The sequence below is a fragment of the Dreissena polymorpha genome, chromosome 3, assembly GCF_020536995.1.
Source record: "Dreissena polymorpha isolate Duluth1 chromosome 3, UMN_Dpol_1.0, whole genome shotgun sequence".
Taxonomy (NCBI): domain Eukaryota; kingdom Metazoa; phylum Mollusca; class Bivalvia; order Myida; family Dreissenidae; genus Dreissena; species Dreissena polymorpha.
Window position 1 is genome coordinate 25,126,503 of NC_068357.1, and position 10,648 is coordinate 25,137,150.

General features: G+C 33.8%; 1 protein-coding gene across 8 annotated transcripts in view; it reads left to right on the forward strand.

Annotated features, from left to right (window-relative positions):
- The window catches only part of LOC127873330 (vasodilator-stimulated phosphoprotein-like), a 56,679-nt gene extending 52,939 nt beyond the window's left edge, over nt 1–3,740 (forward strand). For all 8 annotated transcript variants that reach the window (XM_052417174.1, XM_052417172.1, XM_052417166.1 and 5 more), the window contains 2 exons: nt 2,518–2,684; nt 3,618–3,740. In XM_052417174.1, the coding sequence (XP_052273134.1) occupies nt 2,518–2,684; nt 3,618–3,640 (190 nt within the window). In that variant the 3' untranslated portion in view covers nt 3,641–3,740. The remainder of the gene's footprint in view (nt 1–2,517; nt 2,685–3,617) is intronic.
- Nucleotides 3,741–10,648: the final 6,908 nt, after the last annotated feature.

The window sequence follows — 10,648 nt, forward strand, 5'->3', positions numbered from 1 at the left end:
CAAGCTACCTTGAAATCCAGCCAATTTCATTTATTGCACATAGCTATGATATATTGGTATATAACATATTGCAAAATATAGTGTACACACAATATTGCTGCATTAAATGTGGAACAATGCCATAGTTCTACTGGAGGAGATTTAATATGACTCTACCAGTCATGTGCAGACCCCCCCCCTATGTAATATTAATATGAATTAACAGTTAATGTTTCTGTAGTTCAGTTCTAAATTCATCCAAGTATACAAACAGTGTAATCTTTGAAAAGGAAGCAAGTTTCTGTATTGATTAGATTAGATAAAAATAAGCTTTCTTTTAGAAAGAGTTCTGTTGAAATCTGGTTGTTTAAGCCAACTAACTACAGTGTACACATTTCAATATATGTTTTTAGCTCTACTGCCAAAGGCAGAAGAGCTTATGGGATGGCATGGTGTCTGTCTGTCTGTGTGTGTTAGACTTTTCTTGTTTATCCGATAAAGTCCACAGTTTTCATCCGATTCTTTTCAAACTTGTTCAGTGTCTTTATATTAATGAGGACTCGAACCCTATTGATTTTCAGGTCACTGGGTCAAAGGTCAAGGTCACAGTGACTAGAAATAGTAAAATGGTTTCCGGATGATAACTCAAGAATGCTTAGGCCTAGGATCATTAAACTTCATAGGTACATTGATCATGACTGGCTGATGACCCCTTTTCATTTTCAGGTCACTAGGTCAAAGGTCAAGGTCACAGTGACTCGAAATAGTAAAATGGTTACTTTTTCTTGTTTATCCCATAAAGTCCACAGTTTTCATCTGATTCTTTTCAAACTTGTTCAGTGTCTTTTTTTTAATGAGGACTTGAACCCTATTGATTTTCAGGTCACTGGGTCAAAGGTCAAGGTCACAGTGACTCGAAATAGTAAAATGGTTTCCAGATGTTTACTCAAGAATGCTTAGGCCTAGCATCATGAAACTTCATAGGTACATTGATCATGACTGGCTGATGACCCCTATTGATTTTCAGGTCACTAGGTCAAAGATCAAGGTCACAGTGACTCGAAATAGTAAAATGGTTACTTTTTCTTGTTTATCCGATAAAGTCCACAGTTTTCATCCGATTCTTTTCAAACTTGTTCAGTGTCTTTATATTAATGAGGACTCAAACCCTATTGATTTTCAGGTCACTGGGTCAAAGGTCAAGGTCACAGTGACTTGCAATAGTAAAATGGTTTCCAGATGATAACTCAACAATGCTTAGGCCTAGGATCATGAAACTTCATAGGTACATTGATCATGACTGGCATATGACCCCTACTAATTTTCAGGTCAAAGGTCAAGGTCACAGTGACTCAAAACAGTAAAATGGTTTCCGGATGATAACTCAATAATAATAAGGCCTAGGATCATGAAACTTTATAGGTACATTGATCATGACTGGCAGATGACCCCTATTGATTTTCAGGTCACTAGGTCAAAAGTCAAGGTCACAGTGACAAAAAACGTATTCACACAATGCTGCCACTACAATTGACAGCCCATATGGGGCATGTTTTACAAACAGCCCTTGTTTAAAAAGAGCAATATCAAAGCAATAAGTCTAGAATTACTTCCCCTTGAATATGAGAAAATTTTGATTAAATTATTTCCAAATTTGCACAGTATCTTTGTATCAATGAGGACTTGAACCCTATTGAATATGAGCAGTATCGGAGAAATAAGTACACAATAATCTCCCCTTGAATTTGAGAAAATTCTCCTTGTTTGCGCGATTAAGTACACAGTTTCCATCTTATTCTTTCCAAACTTGCACAGTTTTTATAGCAGTAGAGCGATTCAGGCCCTCATGGGCCTCTTGTTTACAGATGGTAACTGTATTAAACTATAAAAACTTCTGTTCAGTTGGGACATTAAGTTGCTGATGCTCACAATTATAAACCTTGTAAGGTTTTTTGTTTGTTTTACTTTTGACTCTTGGCTGCAAATGTACAGATATATAACACTTCTGAACTATGTGTTAATTTCAATACTCTTTCTATTACCGTAATATATATCTCCATGCCAACAAAAACCGTTTGTCAAATATATATGTAGCTGTAATATATTTTTAAAAATGTACTAAACCAGCATAGTTTAATGGATGTCTTAGCAGTTAACATACCCTTGTGTAATAAAAATTCACTTATTATTAGTAACTTAATTAAACGTGAGAGTAAAGTATTTGTTCTGTTCCAGGTATTTCAGTATTTGAGACTTGGGAAAGCAGGGTGTCATGCCAGTGTCGTCCCAGATTCCCAGTGTAGTCTGCACAGGCTAATGAGGGAAGACACTTTCACCCCAGTCAGGATTTTCGTTAAGAGAAGACTACCTTTCAATGAAAAATTCCATAAAGCTGTGTCATCTCTGATTAGCCTGTGTTGACTAAACAAGCTCATCTGGTAGAACCATGCATAAAGCCTGTTTTCCCAAACGGCAGCTCACATGTGACAGTGAAGTGTTGTTCTTAGTGTTCTATTGTAATATCTGCGTATTTTTCAGGAGAACTGATTCATTGAAAGGGAGCCAGGTAGATGGAGCAATGCCGCCAAACAAGACTTCAGATGAGCCCAGTGCAATCTCCAGCAGTGAACTTGAGACACTCAAACAAGAAATTCTCGCAGAGATGAGGAAAGAGATCAATCAAATGAAACAGGAAATTTTAGATGGTGAGTATTGATTATGAGTACCATACTTGACCATGTATAAAACGCAGTTTTACAACCCCAAATTTCAATTGAAAAAGTTGATGCGCACTATACATTGATACAATGCTATTCTGAGTGCTTATTTACAAAAACTTCATTGTGCTAGCCTAAATATGTGTAATAGACATCATGTTTGGCATTTAAATAATCGGGTGCTTCTTATACATGGTTGCGCTTAATACATGGTAAATTACCGTATTTTTGCCGTTTAATGCCTCTGGTAATGTATCTTACACCTTTTGAAATAGTTCTGTCTGTATGGCCCCTTTGGAAGTTATATGTTTTCAAATTTATTTGTAGAAATACCTGAAAAAAAGTTTTGTATGTACAAAATCTTGATATTTTGAACTATTTTGGATTTTTCTATACCACAAGTAAAACCATTAGGACACTTTTCCTCTTTTCTTCTTTCCTATGTCTCTTCTGTTTTTACTTACGGATTCCTTTTGGTCTGGAGCTGTTGAATTGAAAAAATTGTGTTATATTATTTATTATTTGATTCAACCATAATGGAATTTTCTATTGATGTGATAACTAAAACCAGATAATTATATTTTTGAGATGAATAATACTTTATAACTACAATAGCCTAATATAGTACCATTACTGGTACTTTTATTTTCAGCACCAGTATATCAACATATCTGTGCATGTCTGTAAAATTTGATCCCAGATTTGACTGTGAAGTTCGCGCAGGCTAATCAGGGACGACACTTTCTGCTTTAACGAAATATTCAGTTTAAAGGAAGTCTTTTCGAAACAAAAATGAAGTTAAGGCGGAAAGTGTTGTCCTTGATTTGCCTGTATGGACTGCACAGGCTAATCTGGGACAACACTTTAGTTTAGCCTATTAAGCAAGATTCAGACTCTTATGATTTCTTTTTCTCGTTTCAGCTATACGTGACTCAGCTAGATAGAACCTAGCAAGAATTATGACAGTGACATGGTTTTTATTAGATGGAAACTTCCTGATATAATGTGGGAGTGATGGAGCTGCAATAGAATCAAACGATATTTGTTTGTTCAAAATCATTGAGGTGCGAAGCACTTGTATGCAAGAGAGCATTTCAGTAGAACAGAGTGTACAAGTGATATGATAACTTGTATTTTGGACATATGGAATATAGTGTAAAATCATTTATCAGTAGAACAGAATGTGTAAGTGATATGGTAACTTGTGTGTTGGACATACATTGTAAAAATCATTAATATTTTGTCAGTATAAAATTTCTTGGTTTGTCAAAAAATGTCTTTTTAGGACACATTAATTTGTAGATTTCTGATGTTTGGAAGAAAAAAAGAGAAATCTGCGGCGGTCACTTACCAATGTTTTTGTGTTAAATTTGTGGATCTGTCGACCCAAATAATCTGCAAGAAATACATTTCGTACGAATTGTAACGATTTAATAGAAATCATAAATAACTAAACAATAGTTTCAATGTCTAGTTTCCTGGTCATCGACTCATTCATCAATAGTCTGCCTGTGAGTCTGTTTATAGTATTGTTGGAAAATATAGTATTTTTTGAAAGACATGTTTAAAGTCTTCCATATTGAAATTATTTCAAGTATGTAATTGCTATGGATTCAATTTCGTATACATATTTTATCGTCTTTCCTTGTCCACACTAGCCATGTACAATTACACTTTGCTTCCTAATTTGCTTCTTTTTTTTTTAAACTGGTAGTAATGTATCATTTATAAGTGAAATATATGCTTAACACTTTTGTTTGCATTCATTGCTTATGATAACTAGATCTTAGTGTATTTGTTAACGTCACAAATCATAGCACATATTGTGATAGAAAGGCATCAGCGCATTAACAAAAGAATAAAATACTTATTAACCTTAGTTTAATGATATTTTATTGCAAGGACTCAATTGCTCATACTAATCCATTAAAAAAGTAACCAGCAATAATAATTCCTGAAAAGAATTTGTAATAGGAATACATTTGAGTCTAGGTGTAGGAAAACAGGGGATAATGCATTTGTGGTTAGCGTAACGCCAGATTGGCCTGTGCAATCACCACAGGCTAATCAGGGAGGACACTACACACTTGCATTAAGCTCAGTTTTCTCAGAATGATGCTCATTTATTACATATAAATGATCATTTCATACGAATCCTCATATCTCTATTCTAAAGAACTGGTATAAGCTAAAAACTGAGTTACCTTATCTTAGAATTTCAATGGGAAAGACAAACATTCCAATTAGATCAGAGCTGCGTAACTAACAATTAGTTATGGTAGGGAATTCAAATGACATCAGTTCCCAATTGATACAGTTGATTGTGTCTATATTATAATCAGATATGTAAATTCTGTATTGTGTGTACACAATTAAACATGTAGTCTTGATGTGAATTTATGTTTGTTTGATCATCTCTATTTACTCTTGATATGTGGAAGATAAACAAATATTAATTGTATCAAAGCAATACAACTTAACAGTATTTGTACAACTTATAAATAAATCTCTCTATATATATTTGTGTGAGTATAACTTCTTTTGTGTTATTTTCTATGGTGCTTTCATTTATATGAATTATTTAGTACACATGTATGGATGCACTTATACATTGAATTAGATTTTATTACAACAAAACAATTGGACAAAACTACTTTATTTGATAATAATGAATGGTAAGTGTTGAATTCAAAGTAACAAAATGTGTAATCAAGTTCGTAGGACCTGGTTTGCATTATGTTACATTATAAGTTCTTGCCATCCAGAAAGTGACAATTGATGATAATGATGTCATAAGATTGAAAATTAAATAAGAATCTTGCAATGTCAAGTAGTAATTTGGAAGGGTATCTGACAGGACATGTAGCAAAACATTTCAGTCATGCTCTGTAAAAAGAGGGTTAAATGCATGTGCATAAAGTGTCGTCCCTGATTAGCCTGTGCAGTCCACACAGGCTAATCAGGGACGACACTTTCTGCTTTTATGATATTTTTCATTTACAGAAAGTCTGTTGGTAGCAAAAATCAGGTTTAGGCGGAAAGTGTCGTCCCAGATTAGCTTGTGTGGACTGCACAGGCTTATCTGGGATGACACTTTACGCGCATGCAATAAACTCCCTTTTCACTGAGCATGGCCCATTTTTAAGTTTAAAGCCATATTTTGTGGTTTTACAACTGGCATATGATATTCTAAAAAAGTGGTAACAAAACAGTATAATATTCATGATGTGGAAGTGACATCCGTTTGTTTGTTTCTCTTTGCTTTAATTGAACCAAAAAAACAGCTTTTTTCAGCACATAGTGTAAATGCATTATGTAAGTTAATTGTTATGATGAAATGTTTTTATTTTTATATGTTATTTAGCCAGTACTATTTGAACATATGCATTATTTGCTCATTGTGTATAAGGAAGGTGTTTTCTTTATTTCCTGTTGTGTTTATTGGCCTGATGCCCCTTTTCTTTCCAAATGTATTCATAAATGTGACAAAACAGATAAATGTTGGCCCCTTTCTTGTCATTATTTTATGCAGTTTATTAGACAGTACGTATACACTAAACTCTTCACATGTATGTATCTCATGTTGTGATCATTTAGTTTTTGCTTCTGAAGTAATATTGCTTTTGGTCGCAATTGTGAATGTTATATATGAGCTCCGCTGTTTGGAAACAGGGTTTAATACATCTGCCTAAATAGTCGACCCAAATCAGCCTGTGCAGTCCTTGGCACTTTCCGCTAAAATGGAATTTTTTGTTTGAAAAAGTCTCTTCTTAACAAAAATCCAGTCTAGCCTTGTCCTTGATCAGCTTGTGAGGACTGCACAGGCTAATCTGGGACGACACTTCAAGCACATGCATTGAGTCTGGTTTTCACAGAGCTTGGCTTATATAAAGATCTCATCGTATTAACCCTTTATGCTGAGCTGAGTTGATATTAATCAATGACATTTAATGAAGCAATTGAGAAAAAAATAACCCCACATAATATTGTTGAAAACAAATGGAAAACCAACGAAACTGCAATTTTTTTTTTGAGAGGTGATTAAACAATCACCAGCTAAAAGCTTAATAAAATTTGTAAACTGCTAATCAGCATTATTCAGATTAATATAAATGTGTCATTAATAAAATACTTATTGATGTCAGTGTGTGTTGTACAACATTTTATCCCACTTTTACAGGGAATTCGGTTGATTAAAGCCCCGTTGATTAAATTTCTGCTATAAACCACGGCACGAAATGATTTAATTTTTTTCGACAAAATGACGTCATAAATCCAGCGAAATTATCCAGTTAAACTAATTTTGTTTAAATAAAAAGGTTTATTGAATAAAAAGTGGGATAAATAGAATAATAGATTAGTGTTGATTATAGATCAGGATTATCATTCTAAGCCTTACATGATTAACCTGATCTATAATCAACACTAACCTACTATTCTCTATTTAAGTAGTCACTTCAGCTGCCATCACCATTTCTAACAATATATTCTTCCATATTCTGTTAGTTGTAAGTTCGATACTTAATATACTGGCCTGGCTCTGGACACACAGGGTGAAATGCATGTGCAGGAAGTGTTGTCCCAGATAGCCTGTGCAGTCTGCTCAGGCCAATCAGAGGGGATACTTTCCATCTAGACTAGGTTGTCGTTAAGAAGAGACTGCCTTCATATTAAAATTCATTTTAAGTGGAAAGTATTGTGGCTGATTAGCCTGTGGAGACGTCATGGGCTAACCTGAAACTACACTACACCAAGATGCATTAAGCACTGTTTTTCTAGAGCGCCTGCTCGTATTGCTTACATGTAGTTTTCTAGCCATATCTTAAAGATAGTCATAACCTCATCAAGTACACATCATGCCTTCATCCTTACTGCTCATATCTTTTAATATGTACTTGTTGTTGTTGTTCATTTTTAACAGCTTTGTAAATTACCTCTTCAGGGGTGTGATTTCTCCTCCCTTCAGCTGATTTCCTTTCTTTAAATGTCAAACTAATGTTTACAAATGGTTATCAACTATTATGGGTGTATTATCAAATGAAGATATGAATTAAATCCTGTTAGGGGGTAGGGCATTTTCCTCCTAAGAGGTCTTAATCTTAAATTACACACCTCTGAATTGAGCTTGTGATCAATTTTCTCATTGGCTGGACAATCTCATGATTAAAAAAATGATTGGACAGAATCATTGTCCAGGGCTTTTTGGGGGCTCAATTTATAATTTGTTATTGGGGCTTTATCTCTATGGCAAAACGTTCCTTTTTTCCTCCAAAATCCAGTCCAAAAATGCCAAATTGATGGTCTGACTTTGTGATGTATAGTTAAAGAGATGATTAGTCTAAAAATAAAGAGTTTGGATGTTGTAATATTCATTTTACTGAAAAATTATGTTTGGAATTGACTGATTTATGTAATTTTTAACACTGAAAGCTTGAAATTGTTATATCAAACAAGTATTTTGTCCTCAATTTCAATTCCAATTCCACTTGTTTAGATAATATTCCCAAAATGATGAATTAAATCCTGTTGTCAGAAGATACAAACGAATAATAATTATACACAAACAAACTTGCGTCAACAATGTTAAAGCATTCATAAAGCTTTCATAAAGCATTGCCCATTTTAATCATAAGTTGCATTTGGCATCGAATTATACAAAATGTTCTTTCAGTTTTTTACACTTTATTTAATAGGGATATATAGTTTCTTAATCGTTTGTGCATATAATAACATAACATGCCATAGTTAGAATATTATAGCAATGATACTGTTTATCAATGCGTAGTTGTATTTCACATATTTGCACCAATTCTTTATTTTACACTGTAATATGTGTGTACAATGTGATTGTTTTATGTGTACTATAATTTCTTTTGAAATATGTGTTTGTTAAGGAATTGTTATATCCATAAATATGTATATGTATCCTTGTTTTTTATAATTTAAGCATTTTTATTTTTGCTAGATTTCTTTTTCAAGTCCTTTCATTGATTTGAGGATAAGACTCTTTGATTGTGTTCATTTATTTCCTTATTTTCTGCTCAAATACCATGTGCTACATTAATAACAACAACTACAAACATAAATTTTGTATTATTAGTTAGAAGTGTACATTGATTTTATAAAACATATGGCTCAGTTTTTAACAATACCAGACGAAAAGCCTTGCAGTTTACGTTAGTTATAAGCTTTGTTGAAATATTCAATATTGTGACACGATTGCCAAATGTTCTTTGGAATGTATGCACATCCCTCAAGTTAATACATTATGTATTGTTTTTTAGCTTAAAGATATGCTTAGGAATGTAAATCAGATCTTTCTGTTTGTTAACCACTTCCCACTCTTTGAAGTTAAAATCGCTATATGCAACCAGCATATAACCAGAACAGCTTGCAAATAACTCACATGCTGTTCAGGTTTTTTGCTGTTTGCTGCTCTTCAGTATCTTAGGGTTGAAAATGAAGCCTTGAAAACTTGAATCTATTAAACCGTCTTTCATTTGATTTTCTTATGGACGACAAACTGGTAAAAATTCATATCTAAGGAGTAAAGGGTTAAGATTCTCTAAGTAATTATGTTGGGATTTTACCATCTTATTGTCCACAGTACTAAAACTTGAAATTTGCCAAACTGTATTTTTTATCACGGTATTGACATGCACCAAACATCTTTCATTTAGAAGTGGTTACGTGTGATGAATGGCATAGTTTGAGGTACAGCACTGACAGACTTTGGAACCACTCTGAAGCATGTTAAACAGAAATGTATATGTATTGTACTGATTTTATTTCACTGTTATCTCAACAAAAATGCACTACATTTATTTCACATTACCTAGCATGATTGATAACTTTTGTTTTGCAATATATGTGTAAGGCATATCTTTTCTGAAAGCATATGCTATTGTTTGTACATTTATAGAAATATGACTTGATAATGAATGAACTTGACCTGACAAATGCTTTGCCATTATATTTATCATTTATATTATGTATAATAAACTTACAATTTTATAACAAATATGATCTTTGGTTCATGTGTTCAAAACAAGTGTTGATTATAACACCTGTAAAAAGCATTCAAATTATCCTTCTAACCTGGACTACAAAATCTTGGGAACACGGTTCCAACCCCTAGCAAACAAGAGGGTCTGAAAGGCCCATATTCACTCACCTGAGATTTTAAGGAACTAACCTGTTTTGTGCTGCACCAAGATGTCAATTTTTATGAAGAGTGAACATTAAATGTAACTTAAAGAGTTCTAACAACGTTTTACTATAGCCATAATAGGAAAAATTCCCCACTCCCTGGCGGCCACGATTTTCTAGATATCGTTGGGACAAATCTACTGACCAAGTTTCATGAAGAGCAAATAATAAATGTGGCCTCTAGAGTGTTCATAAGGTTTTACTACAGCCATATAAAGAAAAATTTCTCCTTCCCTTGGTGCCCATGTTTTTCAACCACCCGCAACCATTTTTGAAATTGTCCAAGATGTAATTGGGAAAAATCTTCTGACCAAGTTTCATGATGATTAGACAATCAATGTTGCCTCTTAAGAGTGTTAACAAGGTCTTACTTTAGCCATATGGAAAAATGCCCTGCCGCCTGGAGGCCATGTTTTTCAACCAACCATAACCATTTTCAAATTCGTCCAAGATATTATTGTGACAAATCTTCTGTCCAACTTTCATGATGATCGGACAATACATGTGGTCGTAAGAATGATAACACGTTTTTACTATAGCCATATAAGGGAAAAGCCCCCCCCCCCCCTGAATGCCATGTCTTTCAAGCAACCGGAACAATTTTCAAAACCCTCTAAGATAATCATTGGGCCAAATCTTCTGACCACGTTTTATGATGATTGGACAATAAATGGTGCATCTTCAGTGTTAACAATGTATTACTATAGACATATGAGGAAAAAATGCCCCTCCCCCGTGGCGGA